This window comes from Macaca nemestrina, chromosome 20, assembly GCF_043159975.1.
Source record: "Macaca nemestrina isolate mMacNem1 chromosome 20, mMacNem.hap1, whole genome shotgun sequence".
Taxonomy (NCBI): Eukaryota; Metazoa; Chordata; class Mammalia; order Primates; family Cercopithecidae; genus Macaca; species Macaca nemestrina.
The window spans coordinates 16,279,124-16,305,506 of NC_092144.1; the positions used below are offsets into that span (position 1 = coordinate 16,279,124).

The window sequence follows — 26,383 nt, forward strand, 5'->3', positions numbered from 1 at the left end:
TTGAGTTCTAATAAAGAATTGCATTTCCCTAAATAAATAAATAAATAAAACAAAGCATGTCCACTCGAGGGCCAATTCCTAATTTGCTGTCCCAAAACCACCCTTGTGACTGAAGGACATGAAATAATCTTGACGGTGGGATACTGGGCATGTCGTGGAGGCCCTGAATTTCAGGACCAGTCATCCAGAAGAACTCGAGACAACACAGGCCTTCCAACTGGCCCCCTTCATAGAAAACGGAGGCTTCAACTGCAAAACAGGTTTACTGTTTAAGTATCAAACATGATTATCACATAAAAATAGCTACAGTGCTACGGTAGTGTATAAAGTGCTCAAGTGTCCTGAATGTAACCACGAGTCACACAAGTCCCTCCCTGAACGAGAGACAGAGGGCGGGACTTCTCCCTGGCTGCTTCAAGAAAAGTCTTCCTTTGGGCTGATGAACGTGGCCTGAGTGGGGGCTGATGAGGCACCCGGGTTGTCGTCCTCAGACAGGGGCGTGTTCTTGGGTGCTCCCCGAGATTCTCTGCAGGCACCATCTTGATTGAAATACCACTGGCTGGGGGGCGCCACGCCCTGGGTCTCTTCCCAGACTTCCTGGTTTGCCAAGGCTGCCTCTTTGCTCACCTCTGCGGAGAGTTCCAGCACCTGGCTGAAGCTCCTGTTGAGGACGGGAGAAAGAACGGCTTTCACCCTCTGAGGTGAAGCACACGCGTGTGGTGAACGAGGCGCTGCCATGCGGGGAGGCGGATTTTCACACAGCCCACATGCTCAGTGGGAAAGGAGCAGCAAACAAGATCTGTCTGAAAAGACGCAATCAGGGAAACCCCCCAAGAACAGCACCAGGCACAAAAGCAGGGACTCATTCATCCAAGAAATGTTCACGGAGCTCCGTGCTGTGCTGCTGCTGTGGCGGAAGTCTCTGTCCCCACCCAAACGCCCATTAAAAAATTAATCCCCTGGCCGGGCGAGGTGGGATTAAAGTGCTGTAATCTCAGAATTTTGGGAGGCCGAGGCAGGCAGATAGCTTGAGGCCAGGAGTTCGAGACCAGCCTGGGCAACATGGTAAAACCACGTCTGTACAAAAAAAATTTAAAAAGCTGGGTGCAGTGGCTGACGTCTGTAATCCCGGCACTTTGGGAGTCCAAGGCGGGTGGATCACCTGAGGTCAGGAGTTCAAGACCAGCCTGGCCAACATGGTGAAACCATCTCCACTAAAAATATAAAAATTAGCCAGGCGTGGTGGAACGCACCTGTAATCCCAGCTATTGGGGAAGCTGAGGCAGGAGAATCGCTTGAACCCAGGAGACGGAGGTTGGAGTGAGCCGAAGATCGTGCCACTGGCACTCCAGCCTGGGCAACAGAGTGAGACTCTGTCTCAAAAAAAAATTAGCCGGGTGCAGTGGTGCACACCTGTAGTCCCAGCTACTTGGGAGGCTGGGGTGGGATGATCGCTTGAGCCTCGGAAGCAGAGGTTGCAGTGAGCTGAGATCACATCACTGCACTCCAGCCTAAGCAATGAAAATGAAACCCTATCTCAATAATAATTATAATCCCCAATGTGGCAGCAGCGAGAGGTGGGCCCTTTAAGAGGTGACTGGGTCAATCAGCGTTCTGCCGTTCATGGGTGAATGAGTCAGCCCGGGAGTGGCACTGTGGCTTTATAACCCTTTGATGTCTCCTGAATTGATCCATGGCCACCCACAGGAGAAAGAAATGCCACAGTGGCTGGCAGTTGTTTTGCATAAGTCCTTTTCCAATATTTTAAGCACTCAGAAAAAAATTTAGCATTGCAAAAAAGAGAAAAGATAGTCTTCTGGAAGAGGTGGAGAAAAGCACGTGGTTAGACATCTCCTGGGGGAGGTAAAAAAAAAAAAAAAGCGGGGGGTCTTGATGGGTTTTGGGGGTCTGGACCCACAAGGATATGTGCTCTGTGAAAGCCACTGCACAGTCCTTTAAGATCTGGGCCATTTCTATCAATCAGAAGTTCAAAAAACATCCTCCTGGGACCTTACCCCGGAAGGCGTTGAAAACACCAACAGGGCTGATGTGAGGGCGCCTGTGCTGCTGGGTTACTTTGAGGATGTGAATGACAGGTGACACCCTTTCTCCGCCAGCTGCTTGAGGACTTCCATGGATTTTTTTTTTTTTTTTCCTGAGACAGGGTCTTATTCTAATGACCACAGCTCATTACAGCCTTGACCTCCCCGGGCTCAGATGATTCTCCCACCTCTGCTTCCTGAGTAGCTGGGACCACAGGCATGCACCGCTGTGCCTAATGTTTGTATTTTTTAAACAGAGTGGTCCGCTGTGGTGGCTCATGCCTGTAATCCCAGCACTTTGAGGGGCCAAGGTGGACAAATCACTTGAGGTCAGGAGTTCGAGACCAGCCTGACCTACATGGTGAAACCCTGTCTCTACTAAAAATACCAAATTAGCCGGGCGTGTGGGGGGCACCCATAATCCCAGTTGCTTGGGAGGCTGAGGTAGGAGAATTGCTTGAACCTGGGAGGTGATTGCAGTGAGCCAAAATCGTGACACTGCACTCCAGCCTGGGGAACTCTGTCTCAAAATAAATAAATAAATACATAAATAATAGAGACAAGGTCTCACCATGTTGCCCAGGCTGGTCTTGAACTCTTGGCCTCAAGTGATCCTCCCGCCTTGGCCTCCCAAAGTGCTGGGATGACAGGTGTGAGCCAGTGCGCCCGGCCCTTCCATGGATGTTTCCAAGTGGGCAATGAGCTCGTTTGCTCTTCTCTCCCCCCTGCTCTACTTGAGTCTTACACTCTGAATCTAGGACCCATCTTACAGCATATTTGATCCTCACTTCACCTAGAATCCCCATTCACTCAAAAACGACTGAGAAGTGGGCTAGAAAAGGGAAATTAGCCGGGCATGGTGGGACACACCTGCAGTGCCAGCTACTGAAGAGGCTGGGGTGGGAGGAGCACTTGAGCCCAAGAGTCTGAGGCTGCAGCGAGCTGAGATCTGCCACTGCACTCCAGCCTGGGCTACAGAGTGAGAACCTGTCTTAAAAAAAAAAAAAAAAGAAAAGAAAAGAAAAAAAAAAAAACGGCAAGGGAAGGCAAGGCAGGTGCTCTTGGAGATTTTGTTATCCACAATATGGATGACATTGACACCTGCTGGCCATTCTCATATCATGCAACGTCTGGGAAAAGAGCAGCTCGCTCAGGGGGCTGAACCTCCTCTGAACTCTAATAGGAACTCGGCACCACCCCAACAGGGCAGCCACCAACAGCCCGGAGCAAACAGGGTGCCACCTCTTTCTTAAAGCATTTTCCGAGGTACCTTCGGAGCTCAAGGTCCTTTTTCTCCGTCACGTCCTTGAGTTCGCTCAGTAAGTCCAGCACCTGCACATTTTCTTCCGAATCGCCAACGTCAAGTGCTGCCAGGAGGTGCTGAGTGGTCACCAGTTCACGCTGCAGGGCATCTGGAGGGGAAGAGGCATGGTGGGCGATGGATGGCAAGGTGCCCCACGCAAGACACGCAGGAGTGGAGTGGCCGACAGGCTTCTCTCCCGATGCTCGGCTATCGTGCTGGAACCGTGGAGAGCGCACAGGGAAGAAGCGGAAGCCAAGGAAGACATTCGTGCCTTCTCCGTCCTGTGCTCTGAGATTGTGGGACAGGCATGTCCACCATCCAGGAGGACATTGGAACAGAAATGAAATGTCACTCTGGGATCCTCAACAGAAACCAATGCAAATGTGAAAAAGGCTGTGCTGTGCCAGGGAGAATGCCTGAGGCCTCCCAGTCAGACCAGGAGCAACTGAAAAACAGTCCTTGTTCCCTGCGCCACTGAGCAGAGGGATGCCTGCAACTACGGGACCTGTCACCCGCACTAGGACAACACGCCCCCTTCCCCGACACACGTCACATCAAGGCCAGTCGTACACGAGAGTCACATTTTGGGAGCCTTTTAAGCGCCGTATCAGCCAGCGTCTTCTCCCTCCAGCTGTGGACCGAATTATGCCCTCCCCAATACGTACATTTCATTCCAACTCTCCACTCCCAGTGAGTGACCTTAACTGGTAACAGGATCTTTGTGGATGGGGTGGAGTTAAGATGGGTGGGCCTAATCCAGTGACTGGTGTCCTCATCAGATGCGGGAAATTTCTTTTTTTTTGTTTTTGAGACAGAGTCTGGCTCTGCTGTCCAGGCTGGAGTACAGTGGCGCAATCTTGGCTCACTGCAACCTCCGCCTCCCGGGTTCAAGTCATTCTCCTGCCTCAGCCTCCCGAGTCGCTGGGATTACAGGCTCCTGCCACCACAACTGGATAATTTTTTTTGGATTTTTAGTAGAGACGGGCTTTCACCATCTTGGCCAGGATGGTCTTGAACTCCTGACCTCGTGATCCCCTGCCTCAGCCTCCTAAAGTGCTAGGATAACCGGCGTGCGCCACCATACTGATGCAGGAAATTTCAATAACAAGACAGCCAGGGAGGAGGCCATGTGAAGACGGGCAGAGAATGGAGGGACGCAGCCAGAGCCAAGGAACGCCAAGGTACGACGGCAGCCACCAGCAGGTGGGGGAGACACAGGATGGGCTCACCCGACAGCCCCTAGAAGGAGCCAATCCCATCAATGCCTTGATTTCAGACTTCTGGCTGAAATCAAGACTCCCAGAACTGGGAGGGAATATCTCTGCTGTTTCAAACCACCCATTCTGTAGTCACTTGGTATGGCAGCCCCAGAAAACTCAACACGGTCCCTAGGCCAGTTCCCAGCAACTACCTAAGAGACTGAGCGTTTTCTGCGAGTACAGATGTGGAGGTGACCGTAGTCATAAAATCAGAAACCTGCCGGGCGGGGGGCTTACGCCTATTCAGGAACCCAGTGCTTAGGGAGGCCAAGGTGGGAGATCACTTGAGTCCAGCAGTTCTAGATCAGCCTGGGCAACATAGCCAGACCTCATCTCTACAAAAAGATAAACAATCATTAGCCAGGTGTGCCAGGCGCAGCAGCTCATGCCTGTAATCCCAGCACTTTGGGAGGCCATGGCAGGCAGATCACATGAGGTCAGGAGTTTAAGATCAGCTTGACCAACATGGAGAAACCTCGTCTCTACCAAAAATAGAAAATTAGCCGAGCATGGTGGCGCGTGCCTGTAATCCCAGCTACTCAGGAGGCTGAGGCAGGAGAATCGCTTGAATCCGGAGGCGGAGGTTGCAGAGAGCCAGGATTGCGCCATTGCACTCCAGCCTGAGCAACAAGAGCAAAACTCCGTTTCAAAAAGAAAAATTAGCCAGGTGCAGTGGTGGATGCCTGAAGCACTAGGGAGGCTACTACTCAGGAAGCTGAGGTGGGAGGATCTGAGCAGAGCCTGAGAGGTTCGAGGCTGCAGTGAGCTATGATTGCACTACCGCACTCCAGCCTGGGCGACTACGCAAGAAGATTCCACCTCCAAAAAAAAAAAAAAAAGAACAATGGCAGGCCATGGAGACTCATGTCTATAATCCTAGCACTTTGGGAGGCCAAGGTGGGAGGACTGCTTGAACTCGAGTTCAAGTCCGGCCTTGGCAACATAGTGAAATCCCGTCTCTACAGAAAAAAAAAAAAAAATTAGCCAGGTTTGGTGGTGCACATGTGTACTCCTAGCTACTTAGAAGACTGAGGTGGGAGATCACTTAAGCCCAGGAAGCAGAGGTTGCGGTGAGCTGAGATTGTGCCACTGCACTCCAGGCTGGGCGACAGAGCGAGACGCTGTCTTTGGGAAGATACCTGTTCTGAAGAGAATTTAAGATGCAGCGTGGCAGTTTTTTCACACTTGCCAAAGTTTTCAAGTTAGAGATTAGGTGGGAATCCTATGCCTGAAAGGGACCTCACTGCTCTGCTGAGGGGCAAAGCCGGGGTGCGGCTGGTGGTCCTGTCACCCCGCGACCACGAAGGCACATTTGTTGGGCGCAGGACTCAGGAGACTACAGGTCGTCCCTGCAAAATGTCTTTCGGCAGGACAGATCACTGTGAATCCCACTGCCCAAGGTTCAAATACCAGTGTGGTTACTTACTCAGGGCGAGACCCTGGAGGAAGCACAGCCTGACCAGCCCTCCCCATCCTCTGCCTTAGATGGGGAAGAGGACACTTGTGGCGATGACGTCGGGCCCATGGGAAGCACCCACACACTCCTCGCCCCGCCTGCTGCACACGCGCTGGGATGTCCCGTTTCCTACCTAAGAGCTGCTGCCCGTCTCCCTCCAGGTGGATGGACCTCACAGGCAGCTCGTGCCTGGTGGTGTCCAGGGCCGTGGCGAACGTCCTGTATTGCTCCTTGAAGCGTGTGGCCACTGCCTCGAAGGGGCTGAGCATGTCGATCTGTAAGCAGAAGGGATAATGGAGGTAGACCCTGGAGTCCCCTCTCTGGAAGCTTAACGGATTGTGCAGGGTTAAGATACAGCACTGTTCTTCACGACCCCCGAGGGGCTCAGAGCTCAGGAAGTTTCCAAGGGTGTGGTGAGCTCTCCCCAAGAGAGCCAAGTGGATGGTACGGCGGCCCAGGCCCCTTACTGAGAATGCACGTCTGCTTTCCAGTGGTTCTAGGCTTAGGCCCTAAGCTGGGCCCACCTGCTTTAGAGCACTGTGCCTAAACGTCTGCCTTCCACAAGACCATTCCCGGCACGGCCCACTCCCATCCCAAACATGCTGTGTGGGTCTTCATGGGGGTTTGAAATGATATACAGTTGACCCTTGAGCAACATGGGAGTTTGGGGCATCAACTCCTGTGCAGTCAAAAATCTGTATATAACTTTTGACTTCCTCCAAATTTACTGATAGCTACTGTTGACTGAAACCTTACTGATAACAAACATTCAATAAACATGTAAATAGATTAGCATCTATACACACACACACACCCCCCACACACACCATACACACATACACACACACACACACAAATTTTCAGACGCAGTCTTGCTCTATCTCCCAGGCTGGAGTACAGTGGCGCAATCTCGGCTCACTGCAACCTCCGCCTCCCAGGTTCCAGCGATTCTCGTGTCTCAGTCTCCCAAGTAGCTGGGTTACAGGCACGCATCACCATGCCCAGATAATTTTTTGTATTTTTAGTAGAGACGCGGTTTCACCATGTTGGCCAGGCTGGTCTCGAACTCCTGACCTCAAGTAATCCACCCGCCTCAGCCTCCCAAAGTGCTGGAATTACAGGCGTGAGCCACTGCACATATATATTTTTTACAGACAGATCTTACTGTGTTGCCCAGGCTGGAGTGCTGTGGAGTGATCATAGCTCACTGCAGCCTCCACCTCCCAGGGTCAAGCAAACCTCTTGCCTCAGCTTCCCAAGTAGCTGGGACTATAGGCATATGCCACCACACTTGGCTAATTTTTAATTTTTATAGAGATTGGCCAGACGTGGTGGCTCACACCTATAATCCCAGCACTTTCAGAGGCTGAGGAGGGCAGATCACTTGAGGTCAGGAGTTCGAGACCAGCCTGGCCAACATGGCAAAACCCTGTCTGTACTAAAAATACAAAATTTAGCTGGGCGTGGTGGTGCATGCCTATAGTCCCAGCTACTCAGGAAGCTCAGGTATGAGAGTCACTCGAACCTGGGAGGCGGAGGTTGCAGTAAGCTGAGATCACACCACTGCACTACAGCCTGGGTGACAGAGCAAGACTCCCTCTCAAAAAAAAAAAAAAATTTTTTTGCAGAGATTGGATGTCACTATGTTGCCCATGCTGGGACAAATATGTATGCATTCATGACGTGCCTAACTTTTTCTTAATTTTTTTAGTATTTCTAGGCTATGAGGTTCAGCTGAGTTTCTTCAAATTGTCACAAATCTCTAAAACTTTTTTCAATATATTTATTGAAAAAAATCTGCATGGGCCGGGCGCGGTGGCTCAAGCCTGTAATCCCAGCACTTTGGGAGGCTGAGACGGGCGGATCACGAGGTTAGGAGATGGAGACCATCCTGGCTAACACGGTGAAACCCCATCTCTACTAAAAAATACAAAAAAAAACTAGCCGGGCGAGGTGGCGGGCACCTGTAGTCCCAGCTACTCGGGAGGCTGAGGCAGGAGAATGGCGTAAACCCGGAAGGCGGAGCTTGCAGTGAGCTGAGATCCGGCCACTGCACTCCAGCTCGGGCGACAGAGCGAGACTCCGCCTCAAAAAAAAAAAAAAAAGAAAGAAAAAAATCTGCATGTAAGAACCTCACACTCAAATTCACGTTTGCTGTTTGAGGGTCAACTGGGTTTGTCTCTTTTTCTTCCATTTTAAGCTCCCTAAGGTCAGAGACCCTGTACTCAGTCCAGGGACCCTGTACTCAGTCCAGGGTCTAGCTGCAGGGGTACTCACACGAAAATTTTGGATGTTAGGGGTTAAGCTGTATCTCCCCAAATTCATACCAGACGTTCCAACCTCTAGTACCCTGGAATGTGCCCTTATTTGAAAATAGGGACTTGATCAGGGTCATTAAGTTACCATGAGGTGATCGGGGGGTTTTGTGGGGGGTGCTAATCCAACGCGACTGGTGTCTTGTGGGGAAAGGGGGACACAGACACACACAGGGGGAAGGACATGTGAACAGACAGAGAAGACAACCATTCACAGGCCAAAGACAGGGCCAGGAGAGATTCTCCCTCGCAGCCCTCAGACACAGCCAACCACCAACACCCCAATCTCCGTCTTCCAGCTTCCGGAACCGTAAGACAATGAATTCCCGTTGTCTTGCCCACCCAGGTTGTGGGACTGTTCCGGCAACCACAGGAAACTCACCCAGTGGGTGGGGGGCCCGCCCCTGCCTACCAGCCCTTTCTGGGTTCCAGGGGTTCGTTCCTGTCCTCCTTCCACACGGACACCGCTGACCACACAGCACTAGGAGTGGTGTGCCTCCCACCAGCACCCTGACCCTCCAGGGGAGTCCCAGAGGACGTCGTCCTATTGCTGCCCATGACCACTGGGCGCTCGGGAAGTCTCTGCACAAGGGCGTAGAAGGTGCGCGCCTCCCTTACTGGTTCACACTTCACTTTGTATTTTCACACTTCACATCCTCTAAAAGTGTCATCACAGACCAACACCAGGACCACAGCAAGTGTGGCTGGCATTAAAAGCCTAACACAGAGTGAGAAGCCAGTGAGCAATGGCACCCTAGTACGAACGCTACCCGAAACAGTGGAGATGGGACAGATTCACAGGGAACACTCACTGGTCACAGAGTGTCACTTACAACTGACCTGGGCATCCAGGACATCTGCCAGCTCCCGCTTCCTCTGAGAGAGGAGAAGCCTGCGCTTCAGCTCATGGGCCTTTTTCTGTAGCTTCTCCTTCTCCTTACACATTATTAATAAATTCTTTTCTGCCCTTCTTTCAAACTCAGCAAGATTGTTCTCCATCTGTTAAATGTGAAAGAAAAGCTCAGGCGGGTGGGGCCTCCCTCCCCATGGCGAACGGAGGCCACCCTTCCATCCATGGCGTACGTGAACGAGGAACTGTTTTCACCTTTACGGAGAGTAGCGTCAGCAGTAGTGTCTGAGACTCCATCATTTCCATCGCTTCAGATAAATCCTTAAGAAAAGAAAAAGACCCTCTCAATTCCTGATGAAGTGGTATAAATCTAGCTCTTTTCCCAGCAGGGGCAGAACTCTGGCTTGTGTGGATTTTCTGTATTCAGTTTGATATTTGGTAGTTCTCTGCTGTAGTGGGTCCATTGCTTCTATTTTCTTTGGTTTTCTCCGGTGCTCTGAGATGAGAGAGGGAGGTCCACAACCTTCCTTCCCCTGGCCTCTGGCAGGTGAAGAGACAGCAGCAGCTGGGTAGTCAAAGACAAGCTGAGGATACCCACCAATTTGGTGCTGCACCAGGACCAGAATGCAGTCTCCCCACCTGCTGGTCCCCCACCCACCAGTCCAGTCCTCACCCCAGTGAGACCACAGCCTAGCCGTCCTCCCACCAAGGGACAGGGGCTGGCACTGTGCCTTTCCTAGCACAGCGTGAGCACAGAGAAGTCCCCTGTCTCATTTTTTACATGGTTCCACACTGGTATCCACTACTGAATGTGTACTCGGGGAAATGTCCACTCTACAAACGGTCTAAGAACATTTGTGGTCTTGATTTTTGTCCTAAAGGGCATGGGTGTCTTATCTGTTCTTGGATCTGTGGGCACTCGGCACCTGGTTCCGAGTGGAATCTAAATCAGATCTATGCAGCCCGTCTGTGGCTGCCCTCTTGTTTCAAACACTTACTGGGCTCTTTTTCCGAGGGGCAGAAAACGACGACGACTCGGGTTTCTTTGCTATTGTTTTTGCTAACTGTGGCGTCTTTCTGATGATGCTTTTGTCTAAGATAAAGCACAGCATTTTTAATGGTGAGCCGCGTATCTAGACGGCCCCTGGTTGCCATTTTTTTAAATGATGGGTTTATCGGAATGTAACCCCATCATAAATTGAGGAGTATATGGACTTATAACAGTCCAGCTTAAAGTTGTTCAACTTTGCAAGGGGCAAAAGGCAAGTTTAATATCCTTTACCAAGGTATTAAGTATATTTTTGATGTACAATGTTTTCAACTTACAATGGGTTTGTTGGATGTAACCCCATCATAGGCCAAGGGGCAACTGTACTTTGGAAGTCCACTGAGACCTACTGCAACCCCCAGCGAGTGACAGAAGGGGCGAAACAAATGATTTACCATTAATGGCAGAGAGATCCAGGTCAGGTGGAGCCGTGCCATGCCCTTCCAGCAACGTGGACTGCAGGTCACCCTTTCCGACCCCACTGCTATCTGCTGTTAAGAAAAGAATCCCCAAAAGTCAGCACAGTCAAGAGACACTCTCCATTGAAGCCAGGAAACGAGGCCGTGTTTTTGAACAATACCACTTGCTTCTAAAAAACCCAATTTCGTCCAAGGTGGAAAGGCTAAAAAAAAAAAAAAAAACAAAAAAAAAAACCACAAACCTGTGGAAATTCCCAGCCATCGCCTTGACTCTGTTTTTAAAGTACCACTAGAAGTGAGAGACATTCTGTATAACCAAAGAGACGCAAATAAGCCTTTCTGCTAGTTTCCAGGATGCTAAGGGTGGGATACGATGCCATACTCCCATTCTACCCTCTACTCTCTCTTCCCATCTTTTTTGTTTTCAGATGGAGTTTCACTCTTGTCACCCAGGCTGGAGTGTGATGGCGTGATCTCAGCTCACTGCAACCTCCGCCTCCCGGGGTTCAAGCGATTCTCCTGCCTCAGCCTCCCGAGTAGCTGGGATTACAGGCACCCGCCACCACGCTCGGCTAATTTTTGTATTTTTAGTAGAGACGGGGTTTCACCATGTTGGCCAGGCTGGTCTCGAACTCCTGACCTCAGGTGATCTACCCACCTCAGCCTCCCAAGGTGTTGGGATTACAGGCATGAGCCACCACACTCAGCCAAGTAATCTTTCCATCTTTTTTCTGCAGCTTCTGGACTGTTCATCTTCCCTGGGAGGTCCCTTCGTCTTTTAACTTATATTCTAAACTGTAAAATTAAGCCTTATGCTGTCTAAGATGGGCACTGGCATACAGTATGCTACCATTATACAAGAGCCCGGGAGTGCTGCAAACGCCAACAGATGGCATGTACGATACGTTGTTGTGTTAGGAACTAAGCATGAGACTATTCAATGAACAACTATGCAGCTGAGGAAACGAATGACCTGGAAATGAAAAAAGGAAGGTCACCGCAGCTGTAGGGTACAACAAAACAACCATTTGTGTTGAAATTCTTAATCTGGAAAGATCAGCAAAAATCTATTGAGAGCACATGCCCTCAGGGCACAGACTGGGAGCCTGGGGTGAGGAGGTGGAAATTTTTTTTTTTTTTTTTTTGAGACAGGGTCTTGCTCTGTCACCCAGGCTGGAGTGCAGTGGCACAATCTAGGTTTACTGCAACCTCTGCCTCCTGGGCTCAAGCAATCCTCCCATTTCAGCCTCCTGAGTAACTGAGAATACAGGCGAGTGCCACGACGCCCACATAATTTATTTTTTTGTATTTTTAGTAGAGATAGGGTTTCACCATGTTGCCCAGGTTGGTCTTGAACTCCTGAGCTCAAGGGATCTACCCACCTCATCCTCCTAAAGTGCTGGCTGGGATTATAGGCGTGAGCCACCACACCCAGCTAGAGGTGGTAACTTTTTATTGCTATTGCTTTTGCCCTGGAATATTTTATCACCAGCACGTATAGCATTTGAACTAAGAAAATTAATTTTCTACAAAGCCATACAATGGAACTCAAACAAGCAGTCCTTTGAAATCATTATGGTGAGGTTTAAATTAAGGTTTCTTAGCCATGGCATTGCGAGCACGTGGGGCTGGATCCTTCCTTGCTGTGGTGGGGGTGTCCTGTGCATTGCAAGACACTGAGTGGCCTCCCTGGCCTCCACCCACCAGATGCTAGTAAAACCCCTTCCCCCAGGTATGACAACCAAACACATCTCCAGACACTGCCAGAGTCCCCTGGGGGTCAGAATCACCCTTGAGTGAGAACTGGTTTTAAGGTGTGGCAGGCCCAGTCTCTGGTCCCCTGACCACACCAGCATTCCCAGCTTCATGCATGGCGTTTGACCCAGTTAGATGGGGGAAGACTAGCAGGCTGGCTCTAGTGTGGCTGTTTCTGCTTCTCAACCACGCCTGGGAAGGGCGTAGTGCGAATTCTCACAAACATCTACACCAGGAGTGGCAAACTGTAGCCCACAGGCCAAATCCAGCCTGCTTCCTTTGCTTGTAAATAGTTTTATTGGCACACAGCTATACTTGTTCCTCTGTGTCTGGACTGGGGCTGTTTTTAATGTTACAAACAGCAGAGTTGAGTCTTTTTGTTGTTGTTGAGACAGAGTCTCGCTTGGTTGCCCAGGCTGGAATGCAAGGGCGCAATCTCGGCTCACTGCAACCTCCACCTCCCAGGTTCAAGTGATTCGCCTGCCTCAGTTCCGCACCCTCACCCCAAGCAGCTGGGATTACAGGCGTGTGCCACCATGCCCAGTTAATTTTTGTATTTTTAGTAGAAATGGGGTTTCACTATGTTGGTCAGGTTGGTCTCGAACTCCCGACCTCAGGATGAGTCCTCACAGCCTCTCTAAGAGTCTTGCTCTCAGAGCACCAGAAGGAAAACAGTCACGTAGACAAGCAACTGATGTCACAAAGCAGTACCATGATGGCAGTGTGGCTTTTCTCTGGGGCCACACAGGGAAGAAGTGATCTCCCCCTTTCTCCGCATCCCCGCTCACCTCCCCACATCCCCCCAGGCTGTCCTTAAGCGCCAACTCGTTGCTCACTGCTTCTGACCTTTTCCAGAAAGGAAAGAGGGAACTTGAACTTAGCACCCATGGAGACAAAATGTACCGCCGCGCTCATCACCGCCCGAGGACCAGTGCTGTTTCGCACCTCTGCTTTTCTGGAGCAGGCTGGATTTCCTTCCACCTTCAGACATCTTCCCTCGGGTCTGTGACCCATCTCCTGCAGGAGCCTGTTATGGGAACACATGACACTCAGAGGACAAGACATCCTCCCTTCACAACAAGGGGCCCTGATGTGGTCTGCACTGTGTTTTGTAACTGCTCTTACTCTGAGGCAGGGGAGACATTTAAAGAGGTTTGAAATTTTACCTCATATATACAGGACAAACAACTTTTGTCAAAATGTAGACGCTCACTTGCAGAGAACATAGGAAACTACCAAAATGTTTGCTGGTGATTCCTGACATGGCAGATTACAGATGACTGATTTTTTTCTAGACACATTTCAGTATTTGCTAGTTTGCTAGAGAGAACATATAACTTTGGTCATCAGGAAACACAAAGTTTTTACACATATATTGTCAAAAATATTTTTTTTAAGTAACACATGGAACATTGCCCTTCTAATAACCAAAAGCAAAACGAAAACCTTATAAAAAGCAAGGGGCAGGTGCAGTGGCCACGGCCAGGGTCCCAGCTACTCAGGAGGCTGAATTGGGAGGATCGCTCAGGCCCAGGGGTTTGAGGTTGCAGTGAGCCATGATCGCACCACTGCACCCCAGCCTGGGAGACAGAGCGAGACCAGAGCAAGGACACGACGATGCACAGACACCATTCTCATTCAGTATCACAGTGAAGGTCCTCAGATAAGAAGTAAAAGGCAAACAGGTTGGAAAGGAAAAGTAAAACTGTTTTTACAGACGTAATTTTTCATGTAGAAAATCCCCAAACATCTTCAAAACTGCTACTAAAATTAGTAAGTAAGTTTCACAGGAGTTTTCTTTCAATTTTGTGTGTCAACTTGACTGGATATGGGGTGCCCCAGACTGAACATTTTTGGGTGTGTCTGTGTTTACTAATGAGATCAGCATTTGAATTGGTGGATGCAATAAACTGCCCTCCCCAGTGTGTATGGGCACCATCCAATCCCTTGAGGGCCTGAATACAACAAAACAGTGGAAGGAGGAGAAATTCATGCCTTTTGCTTCCTGCTTGCCTGGTTGAGCTGAGACATCTTACCCCATCTCCTCCTGCCCTCAAACTGGGACTTACACCTTTGGCTCCCCTGGTCTCAGGCCTTCAGACTCACACTGAACTAAACCACCAACCTTCCTGGCTCTCCAGCTTGCAGACAGCAGATCCTGGGATTTCTCAGCCTCCATAATCACATGAGCCAATCCCGCATTAAAAAAAAAAAAAAAAAAAAAAGCCAATCCCCCTTTTATATATTCATATCCTTTTATAAGCATTTCTGATTGGTTCTGTTTCTCTGGAGAACTCTAATACAGCAAGGGTGCAGGACGCAGGGTCACTATGTAAAAGTTCACATCTCTAGCAATGAAGTAGCAATGAACAAGTTTGGAGACTGAAATTAAAAGAGAGTACCATATACAATGGCACTAAACACCAAATGCTTAGTTATAAACCCAATAAAATATGTGTAAGATCTATAATCTGGAAGCTACAAAACAAAGTTGAAAGAAATCCAGGAAGATCTAAATATAAATGGAGAAGCATACCATGTTCATGGATTGAAAGACTCGATGTTATTAAGAAGACATTCTTCCTGATTTATGGATTCAATATAATCAAAATCCAGCAGATATTTTTCTAGAAAATGACAATTCTAAAATCTCTATGGAAAGCCAAAGGAACCAGAAGAGACAGTCCTGGAAAAGCAGTCCTGGAAAAGCATAGTGGGAGGTCTCACATTACCTGATCTCACGACTTAGTGCAAAGCTACGCTAACCTCAGTAGTGTGAAACTAGCATAAGGATGCATACATAGAACAATGGAAAAGAACAGAGCCCAGACATGATGCCCACATATATGGTCAACTGGTATTTGACACAGATGATGAGAGAATACAATGAGAAAAAGGAAAATCATTTCAATAAATGGGATAGAAACAACTGAACACCCATACATGAAAAAATGAACTTTGATTTAAACATCACACCATACACAAAAACTAACTCACAGACTTAAAAGCAAAACCTAAACTACAAAACTCCTACAAGAAAACATGAGAAAATCTGTGATCTTGGATTAGGTGGAGCTATCTTGGGTAAGACTCCAAAAGCACAATCCACAAATGGGGAAAGTGATCAACTGGGCTTCATCGAAGTCGACAACTTCTGCCTCTTAAATTAAAATACTTAACAGCATGAAAAGACAAGCCAGACTAGAAGAAAATATTTGCAAAGCACCACAAAGAGCTGGTATCCAGAATATAGAAAGCACCCTCAAAATTCAGTAATAAGAAAACAACCCAACTTAAAACCAGACAAAAGATCTCAACAGACACATCAGCAAAGATACAGGAATGGCAAATAAGCACGTGAAAAGATGCTCAATATCATTGGCTATTATGAAAACACAAATGAAAGCCACAATGAAGTATCACTTCACACCCACAAGACTGGCTAGAATGTGAAAGTAACAACTTGTACTCTTCATCTATGTGCCTAGTGGGAACATAAAGATGGTGCAGCCACCGTGGATAACAGGTAGTTTCTTGTTACCATTATATAGAGACAGATGTTTTCATGTACAATTCATGGCTTGTAACTCCTATAAGCCCTTGTTACAGTAAGCAGGACCTCTCTGACCTCCCACACTCCTTTCATCTGCCGGAGAGGGTCCTGCCTCATACCCCAGAGGAAAAAATGCAACAGAGGCCAAGACGAATCTGAACAGATAGGCCTTGCTGGGTTTAGCGCATACCCTTTCTGACCAATCATATTTCCACAGGGCTGTCCATGCTTCAATCATGCCTAAGTCATGAAGACTCCATAAAAACCCAAAAGGAGCTGGGCGTGGTGGCACGTGCCTGTAATCCCAGCGCTTTGGGAGGCCAAGGTGGGTGGATCACGAGGTCAGGAGTTCAAGACCAGCCTGACCAACATGGAGAAACCTCGTCTCTACTAAAAATACAAAATTAGCTGGGCATGGTGGTGTGCGCCTGTAATCCCAGCTACTTGGGAGGCTGAGGCAAAATAGCTTGAACCCGGGAGGCGGAGGTTGCAGTAAGCCAAGATCGCACCACTGCATTCCAGCCTGGGCAACAGAGTGAGACTCCATCTCAAAAATAAAATTAAAAAAAAACAAAACACAAAAGGACAGAGCTTGGAGAGATTTCTGATCAGATAGCTGAACACGTGGAGATTCCTAAAGGGTAGTATGACTGAACAGGCCATGGAAGCTCTGTGCGCCTTCCCCCATATCTCACCCTACACATCTCTTATCTATTTAAAAAAAAAAAAAAAAAAAAGAGAAACAGGATGTCACTGTCACTCAAGATGGAGTGCAGTGGCTCACTGCAGACTTAACCTCCTGGGCTCAAACAATCTTCCTGCCTCAGCCTCCCGAGTAGCTGGGACTATAAGCACGCACCACTACACCTAGCTATTTTTATTTTTTTGTAGAGATAGAGTCTTGCTATGTTGCCCAGGCTGGCCTCAAACTCTTAGGCTCAAGCAATCTTCCCACCTTGACCTCCCAAAGTGCTGGGATTACAAGCCTAAGTCACCATGCCCAGCCACTTACTTGGCTATTGAAAAAAAATTTTTTTCAGAGACAGGGTCTTGCCCATGCTAGTCTGGAACTCCTGGCCTCAAATAATCCTCCCATTTCGACCTCCCAAATTGCTGGGATTTCAGGCATGAGCCACCACACTCGACTCCATCTGTATCTTTTGTAATATCCTTTATAATAAACTGGTAAACCTAAGAGTTTCCTTGAGTTCTGTGAGTCACTCCTGTAAATTAACTGAACCCAAAGAAGGGGGGGTCATGGGAATCCCGATTTGAACTTGGTCAGAAGTTCTAGTGGCAGAAGAGGGGCAGTCTTGGGGACTGAGCCCTCACCCTATAGGTTCTGATGCTATTTCCAGGTAGAGTGTGTCAGAATCGAATTGGAAGACACCTAGCTGGTGGCTGCTGCTTGCTGGTGGGGAACCCTCCCTCACATCGGTCACAGAAGTCCTGTGTTGACTGCTGTTGAGTGGGAGAGCAGGAAACACAGTCCGAGTTTTTCTATGAGCCAGCAATCCTCCTCTTGGGAGAAATAAAAACACGTCTACACAAAAAACCACACAAGAATGTTTACGGAGGCTTTATTTATAATCACCAAGACAGGAAATCAAGTGACTGCCTGTCAGTCAATGAACAGATGAACACACTGTGGTCCATCCACTTGATGGAATACTATTCGGCCATAAGAAGGAACCAGGCCGGGCATGGCGGCTCATGCCTGGAATCCCAGCATTTTGGGAGGCTGAGGCAGGTGGATCACTTGAGGCCAGGAGTTCGAGACCAGCCTGGCCAACATGCCAAAACCCTGTCTCTACTAAAAATACAAAAATTAGCCAGGTGGGGTGGCACACACCTGTAATATCAGCTACTCCCGAGGCTGAGGCAGGAGAATGGCTTGAATCTAGAAGGCAGAGGTTGCAGTGAGACGAGATCACACCACGGCACTCCAGCCTGGGTGACAGAGCGAGACTCCATCTCAAAAAAAAAACAAAAACAAAAAAAAAAGAAGGAAGAACCTACCTGCAATACATGCAACAACAGAGGAACTTGAAAGGCACTCTGCTAAGTGTCAGGAGTCAGAGGCAAGGGCTGCAAACTGTGATGCCACAGATATGACCTTCTAAAAAAGGCAAAACTGCAGATTCAGAAAGCCAATCTGTGGTTGCCTGGGGGTGGGAGAGGGGCTGGTCCTATCAGAGCACAAGGGAATTTAGGGATGACTCATTCTGTAGCTTGATTACAGAGGCGGTTCCATGACCGTCTATGTCTGTCAAAAGGGGGAGGACCCTATGCTGAAAAAAGAGACGCTGACTCCATGTAAATGATACCTTGATTTTAAAAACGGAAGGAAAAAACAGAAAAGATCTAAAGGGCTAAAATGTTACAGCACGCAGACACACGGGGGCGCTGTAACCAAGTCTTGGCGACAACGTGAAAATTTGGAGCGCGAAGACTGACTCTTTGTTGAAAATTGCTCTGAGAATAATATGTTTGTGCAAAGGTATCCTCTTTTCTCAAGCCGAATCTTAAGTCACAGGGTCAAGAACCCACCAGCCAACCAGAGTGGAAGACAGGCAGTGGGAATTTGACTTAATTTTACCATAAACCAAGATTTGGAAAGCAGAGGGAAGAATCCAACCTTGACTTCACTGAAAGAAAATATCCAATTGTATAATCTACTGATTGTTCACACCAACTCTCACACAAAGCATGTTCTCACGTGGTTAAATATCTTTCATGCCATTAGTTTCAATGGTTTCATAGTATTTCATGGTGTGCCTACACGATAGTTCACTAAACTCTTCCTCCAATTTGGAGTGATCAAAGCATGTCATTTTTCCCATAGTTTTTCTCTAAAAACCTGTACCTGTTTTTTTTTTTTTTTACTCTCTCTTTTTTTAAGACAGGGGACAGGGTCTCGCTCTGTCGCCAAGGCTGGAGTGCCGTGGTGTACTCTCAACTCAATGCAACCTCTGCCTCCCAGGTTCAAGTGATTGTCCTGTCTCAGCCTCCTGAGTAGCTGGGATTACAGGCACACGCCACTGCGCCCGGCTCATTTTTGTAGTTTCAGTTGAGACGGGGTTTCACCATGTTGGCCAGGCTGGTCTCGAACTCCTGGCCTCAAGTGATCCGCCCGCCTCGGCCTCCCAAAGTAGCTGTTTTTTTAAATACCAGCAAGACACCAAGAAGTGTGTGCTGGGCACTCGATAAGACAGCTTCAGAATCCAGAAAGCAAATTAACTGGGTTGAAAGGCAAGAATAGCCTGGGCTAGGCTCATAGCAAGGGCTCACGCTTGTCATTCCAACACTTTGGGAGGCCAAGACGGGAGGATTACTTGAGGTCAGGAGCTCAAGACAAGCCTGGGCAACATAGGGAGACCCCATCTCTACAAAAACGTTTAAAAATTAGCTGGTATGGTAGCACATGCCTTTGGTCCCAGCTACTCAGAAGGCTCAGGTGAGATGGCTTGAGCCTGGGAGGTTGAGGCTGCAGTGAGCCGTGATCACACCACTGTACTCCAGCCTGGATGACAGAGAGAGAGATCTTGTCTCCAAAACAAAAAAAAAGGTAAGAATGATATTATGTTTCAATGGAGATCAGAGCTTCGTAAAAGAGATGCTTATAGCCATAAGCCGCCGATGACAGAGACTCACAATTGGCAGCATGAAGGGCTGATGGTCTCAAAAGCACCTGGGTGAAGACCCCAAAATGCTTCCTTCAGGACCAGGTTGTGACTGCCTCCCATGACTAGTTTCAGAATCCCAGTTACTCAGAACCACGCTCAGATCTGCTGCACACGGAAGGTGGGTGCGGCCTTACCTTTTGGGTTGTCTTCTTTTCATACTGCAGATAACGGGACTCAATCACTCTTCCACCTGTAGAGACACACTGTCGGTGCACAACAAAACTACAAGGGACCGAAGACCCCACATACCCAGACCCCACGCCCCAGAGACCCACATGCCAGGGGCCCTCCCCACTCAGTGACCAGAACAGAGGTCATCACTCTTCCTGCTTGCCTCTGATCACATCCTTCAGCAGCCTCGAGCATGCATGGGATGCCTACTGTATGCAAGTCCCAAGCCATCTGTGGAGTCCCAGAGTTCCCGAGGAACTAAGATCAAGGAACACCCCCCAAGGTCAAAGCTGCAAGTGCACTCAGACAAGGGGGAGGGATAGAAGAGCTTCCAGCCTCCACGTGGCTTACTCCTTCCTCCCAGCTCATGTGACCCCAAAGGCCCCTTCCCCACACTGCGTGTGTCTAGGACTCACTCCTGGTACTATCTTTTACTTCCCCTGCCCCTTACTCAGTTTGGGACCCCCTGCCCTGAGACATACCCAACACCCAGGCCCTCTTCAGACAGAGCCAAATCCCTGGTGACAGCCCGACCCCACGTCTCCTGCCAGGGCTACTCCTGGGAGCATGACTGTGGATAAACAAATGCCACCTGTCACCTCAGCTTCTGGGGGTAGGAGTCTGGACTGGATCCGGTTGGTTCCGTTCTGTCCCCCAGCCCTCTCCCGGACCCCCCCCCCCAAACCTGTTCCTCCCACCTCCTACGCCTGGCCCAACCCTCAATTTCAGCCAGTGACCCGTTTCCTCCTTCATTGGAAAGACAGAAGTGGCCCCAGGAGACCCTCCAGCCACTACAAGCAGTCACCTCCAGTCCTGAGGGTTGCATCCCCCTGGCCCTGTGAATGGACCTCTGTGCTCCCAGGTAAAGCGCCCCCATTCTGGGCGCTAAAGCCCAGCCCTCACTTCCGCAAGGAAACGCCCCGCAACTCCCACCTCCCTGCCTCAGTCCCCACAGCTCCTCTCTCCACAAGATGCCTCCCCCATTTCTCCCAACCCCTCGACAGCAAACACTCCAGAGTTCTTTAGTCACCAGCTCCTCTTCCTCTCCTTTCTTCTTCCCTTGAATCTTACCCCCAACAGTCCAGCTTGCAGACACACCACTGCACCAGAACACCTTTGGACAAGACCACTGTGACCTCCCTTGCTCCTGAGCCCAGTGGTCCATTCTCAGTCCTGGTCATCTGAGCCACCAGGCACAACCATTGCTCGCCCTCTCCTTCCTGAAACCTTCCATCAGCCTCCAGCTGCCCTTCAGGGCTGAGACAGGCTGGCGTGCTGGGTCCATGGGCTCAGGAAGCCTGAGTGCCTCCAGGAACCTTCTGAGCCCTGTGTCACCAGCAACTTGCCTCTACCCTTATCACTTTGTCACCTCTCACGTGCTCTATTCGGCCGCTCTGCTGCGTGGACCTCCTTGCTGTGCATCCCCTTGCAGGCACCTCCCTCCCTCAAGGCTCTGCTCAGTTCAGACCACAGCACCCCTGCCCCTGCCTGCCATTTCGTCACAGCATCTGCTAGCGCACCCACAGCCTCCTTATGGTTCTCATGCAATGAGAGCCCCAGGGGCCTGGGATTTTTGTCTCCTTTGCGTGCTGCTATGTTCCACCACCTGGCACGGGGTAGGCACTCAAGAATATGTCAAATGAATGATTCTAGGCCAGGCGCAGTGGCTCACGCCTGTAATCCCAGCACTTTGGGAGGCCGAGGCAGGCGGATCACCTGAGGTCAGGAGTTCGAGACCAGCCTGGCCAACATGGAGAAACCCCGTCTCTACTAAAACTACAAATATTAGACAGGCATGGTGGCACATGCCTGTAATCCCAGCTATTTGGGAGGCTGAGGCAGGAGAATCGCTGGAACCCGAGAGGCGGAGGCTGCAGTGAGCCGAGATTGTGCCGCTGCACTCCAGCCTGGTGACAGAGTGAGACTCTGTCTCATAAAAAACACAAAAGAATAGTTCGGCATCGTATCAGTGCCATAGAGCTCAGAGGTTTGCCTTTGTACCGAAGAGACCCAGGGAGAGCGACATCCTCAATGTCACACAGCTTGAGAGTTCAGTCAAGTGAGATTGTGACTTCAACCACATCTTTGCGCCAGCTGATTCTTCTGTTGGGGACTGGGGCTGCAGCTGCTACCTTGAGAGGAAAGGAGGTGCCCTCAAGAGTTAACAAGGATCCTGCAGTCAGCCAAAGGGCCGGGCTGTCAATCTGGGCAGCCTCAGGGCAGGAATGCGCCATGCCTGCAGAGCCAGTGTGGGTGCAGGTGGGTGCCCGGCAGATATGGACAATTGGGAGGCCATGCTCATGATACAGGTCTCTAAGGGCTGAGGCCAGGACCAGGTGGGGTCCCAGGGACAGAACCAAGCCACATAAAGAGTCTCCCCCTGGATGATGATCGAACAGCTGAGAGAAAGGATATCCCCAGTTCCCAGCAGAGAGACCATCCAGCCCGGGTCTTTCTAGTAGTAACAGCAAACAGTTCTGCTCAACAAGAAGGATCTCAGGCTTGGGCTGCCTTGGACGGTAGGGAAAGAAAAGCACTTTCAAGTTTCCAGAAAACTAGGATACAACTTTTTAAACAGGCTGGCCAGGCACAGTGGGTCACGCCTGTAATCCCAGCACTTTGGGAGGCTGAGGTGGACGGATCACTTGAGGTCAGAAGTTCGATACCAGCCTGGCCAACATGGTGAAACCCTGTCTCTACTAAAAACACAAAAATGAGCCAGGGTGGTGGCGCGCACCTGTAATCCCAGCTATTCGGGAGGCTGAGGCAGAGAATCGCTTAAACCTGGGAGGCAGGAGCTGCAGTGAGCCAAGATTGCACCACTGCACTCTAGCCTGGGTGACAGAGCGAGACTCCATCTCAAAAAAATAAATAGACAAATAAACAGGCTGAATTTTCCACAAAAGCAATGTTATAAAAAAGGATACAATTCTTGTCCAAGAATGAGGTAGCTCATACATATGCCAGGTGTCATATGTGAGATTAACATGTGATGTTTAGAACTTGGGAATAAGTGGTCGGGAAATAAAAAGACAACTCACCCAGCGATGCTGAAACACACAAACCTTGCCTTACTTGGAAATAAAATCCTGCTCTAAGCTCACTGAATCGGGCCCTGCAACACTGCACACACTGAGAAAATACCTCGTTGTATCATTGTCTTGACCTCCAATGATGCACTCTAGAATCTACCATGCAAGCCGAGCATTTCCTTTTTTTTTTGAGACAGAGTTTCGCTCATCACCCAGGCTGGAGTGCAGTGGCGTGGTCGTGGCTCACAGCAACCTCCACTTCCCGGGCTCAAGCCATTCTCCAGCCTCAGCCTCCTGAGTAGCTGGGATTACAGGCACCTACCACCATGCCCAGCTAATTTTTGTATTTTTAGTAGAGATGGGATTTCACCACGTTGGTCAGGCTGGCCTCGAACTCTCAACCTCGTGATCCACCCGCCTCGGCCTCCCAAAGTGCTGGGATACAGGCGTGAGCCACCATGTCCAGCCACATTTCCTTTTTTTTTTGTTTTGAGACAGAGTCTCACTCCATCGCCCAGGCTGGAGTGCAGCGGTGTGAACCTGGCTTGCAGGGGAGGCTGTTAACGGTGACCCCAGACCAACAGGTGGACATCAGACGTACAGGCACCCCTCATGAGACTGACACGCTTACGCAGTGGGAATTTAGAGTTTGATTTTAGGCCGGGGGCAGTGGTTAATGCCTGTAATCCCAACATTTTGGGAGGCGGAGGCAGGAGGATCACTTGAGGTTAGGAGTTCGAGACCAGCCTGGGCAACAGAGCGAGACCCTGTCTCAAAAAAAAGACAAGAGTTTGATTTTAGATAACGATCTCCATGGTCTCCACACCCATGCTTCCAGGGAACATGTCCTGGACACAGCCCATGACCCCCATGGCCGCAAGGGAAGTCACTGCTCAAAATGACCACCACGGTTCCTGACACAGCCCTCGCCGCAGGGCTGGGACGGCCAAATCCACAATCCCCAGAGGTGTGACTACAAGGAAGTAAAGCCATAGGCCGCCTTTTCTGGCCTGTTTTTTCCTTCCTCCAAAAGCACGTAATGAAAGAAGAAAACCATGTTCCTTAAAGAGATCCTGACACTGCTCACCTTGAACTCTTTTCTCCTTCTTCTTGGCGCTGCTAGGATTGGTGGGGCCGGTTGCGGGCTTCCTGCAAGAGAAGAGAGAGAGGGGTCTTGTTCATCTCATTGCCCAAGAAGCACAGGGAAGCCGGTGAGGTGCCTATGCCTTCTTGCCCAGGTGACCAGGGCTCAGATAGCCCAGTCCAAGGGCTGCCTGAGGACAATTTCAGTGAGGCTGAGCCACCTCAACAGGAAGAGGGACAAAAGGAGTAGCCAGCCCTGGTCACCTGGGCAAGAAGGCATAGGTGAACATCTGAACCGAGAAGAGAGGAGGGTAATGAGAGCTCCGTGGAAGAGATCGCAGGAGATCTCAAATTATCCCTGGGTTCATTCATTCACCAGACATTGATGCACCGACTGTGTACCAGTAGAGACACAGTGGTGAACAAAACACAGAGCTCCTTCAAAGAAAGGGAAGATCAACATCTTGACAGACAGGTACTAGGAGTGGTCCTGGCAGTTATCTCACTTTGGGAGGCTGAGGCGGGTGGATCACAAGGTCAGGAGATCCAGACTATCCTGGCTAACACGGTGAAACCCCATCTCTACTAAAAATACAAAAATGAGCCGGGGTGGTGGCATGCACCTGTAGTCCCAGCTACTCGGGAGGCTGACACAGGAGAAAGGCGTGAACCGGGGAGGCAGAGGTTGCAGTGAGCCGAGATCACGCCATTGCACTCCAGCCAGGGCAACAGAGTGAGACTCCATCTCAGTAAATAAATAAATACAAATAAAAATAAAAATAGAATGAAGCCTGATGTAATAGGGAAGAAGGAACCCTGAGATAGGAATCGCTGACTCATTAGCCGTGGGGGTGCAGGAGAGGGAGAGTCTGGGATGACTAGGGGTTTCAGGGTTTCAGCCTGATCTAGTGGGAAGAGAAGGGATCCAGGAACAGACACCAGCAACACAGGAGGGGCAAGTAGTGGGGGGGGCAAGTGAAGGGGCAGGACCACGCCCAGGGCACTGTAACTCCTGCTCCCATCACCAAGGGCGGCTCCACTGGTCCCTGCGGCCACCTCCTCTGAAGCGGGCTCCCAGGACCCCAAAGTGAGACCCAGGCAATGCTGGGGACACTTCCAGGCCACCGTGGGGAGAGGCAACTTAGTAAATGTTCGCCAGGTGCCAGGAGTTGTGGTCGCCCACAGGCTCCTCCTAACCCGACAGCTTCCTAACGGTTCACACCTGCTTTTACCTCCTTTTTCCTCGCTGCAAAACAAAGACACACAGGTCTTACATAGGTCACCCTCGGGGCAGTCTCAGAGCCAGAAAGAGACAAGAGCACAGATTCCCTCTGGGGACTGAGCTAGGGCTGTGGCCTCAAACCGAATGGGCTCCTGGGTGAACCTGCTGCGACCAGAGGGGGGTCCCTACAATCTGTGCGAACCTCAGGTACACCTGTACCTGGGAAGTGCTACTGTCAATCTATCGGTTACGGCCAAGGGGCGGTGGAGTGATTCCTCTTGCTGTCCAATTTCACTTCAGTTTGCACCTGGCACGATCAACACTGGCAGAATTAACAAAACTAGAAAAATACAGCCTCAGGATCACTCATGCCTAGCTCTCGGTCACTATTCAACTTCTTTCTTGCTCATGGGGTGTTACCCTAGGCAAGTCACTTCCCCTTGCTGGGTCTCCATCATCTCCCCAGTAAACTGGGAGCACAGAATAAAGCTCATGGGAGGATTAAAGGGGATACTTTGGTCGCCCACCACTTGTTCACCGCATAACGGTAATTCCAAGAGCGACATCACAGTAAAGACCCAGGAGCCGATCTAAGCGCGTTTCAGCCTCACACGACGCCTACGAGGTTCAGCTGCGTCATCGGCCCCATTTCGTAGCGGAGGAAGCGAAGCACCGGGCAGTCAGGCTGCTTGCCCGAGGTCGCCCCGCGTCCCAGCCGAGGACGCGGAACTCGGGGCCGGTCGGGTGTCCGCGCTCCGGAGCATGCGCAGAGGCAGCACGCCATCGGGGTGTTCAGGGGCCCGCGCAGTTTCTGGCGGGGTCGAACCCGAACTCACTCCGAGGGTCCCCACTCCCCAACTCCGCTGCCCATCCTCTCCAGCCCTCTGGCGTCTACAAATCCAGACCTGCGGGCGCCTCAACTCACCCAGCGCCGCGCCCCGAGGAATCCGCCATTTTCCCGCCTTCCACCTCAAGGCCCGACCCGCCTGCTTTTCAAAGCCGGACCCGCCCACTTGCTTGCGGGTCGGACCATTTGTGGAGCCTCAGGAGGGGTGGCTGCCAGGCGTAGGGCCCCGTCGGCTAAATGCGGAGAGCGCGGCCCCCGACGCGTGCACTGCCTGTCTTCCCCTCGCGCTTGGTCTCGCCCACCATCGGCGGTAGGGGGTTGTAGTGGTGGGTGGGGCCTGAG

The 26,383-nt window shown here is 50.3% G+C and overlaps 1 protein-coding gene across 3 annotated transcripts; it reads right to left on the reverse strand.

Annotated features, from left to right (window-relative positions):
- Nucleotides 1-244: 244 nt before the first annotated feature.
- On the reverse strand, nt 245-26,346 carry LOC105491964 (HAUS augmin like complex subunit 8). 3 transcript variants are annotated; one of them, XM_011758858.2, is made up of 11 exons: nt 26,120-26,346; nt 23,977-24,038; nt 19,821-19,876; nt 13,393-13,474; nt 10,669-10,761; nt 10,224-10,318; nt 9,481-9,546; nt 9,216-9,374; nt 6,194-6,335; nt 3,313-3,454; nt 245-661 (listed from the first exon to the last, which is right to left on the reverse strand). In XM_011758858.2, exons 1-11 carry the CDS (start codon nt 26,146-26,148, stop codon nt 415-417), a joined length of 1,173 nt encoding a protein of 390 aa, XP_011757160.2. In that variant the 5' UTR covers nt 26,149-26,346; the 3' UTR covers nt 245-414. The 3 variants fall into 3 exon arrangements, with proteins under 3 accessions (XP_011757160.2, XP_011757113.2, XP_024652706.2); XM_011758811.3 differs by having other exon boundaries at nt 10,669-10,764; XM_024796938.2 differs by lacking the exon at nt 26,120-26,346 and adding an exon at nt 25,722-25,916 and having other exon boundaries at nt 10,669-10,764.
- Between the last annotated feature and the right edge of the window lie 37 nt (nt 26,347-26,383).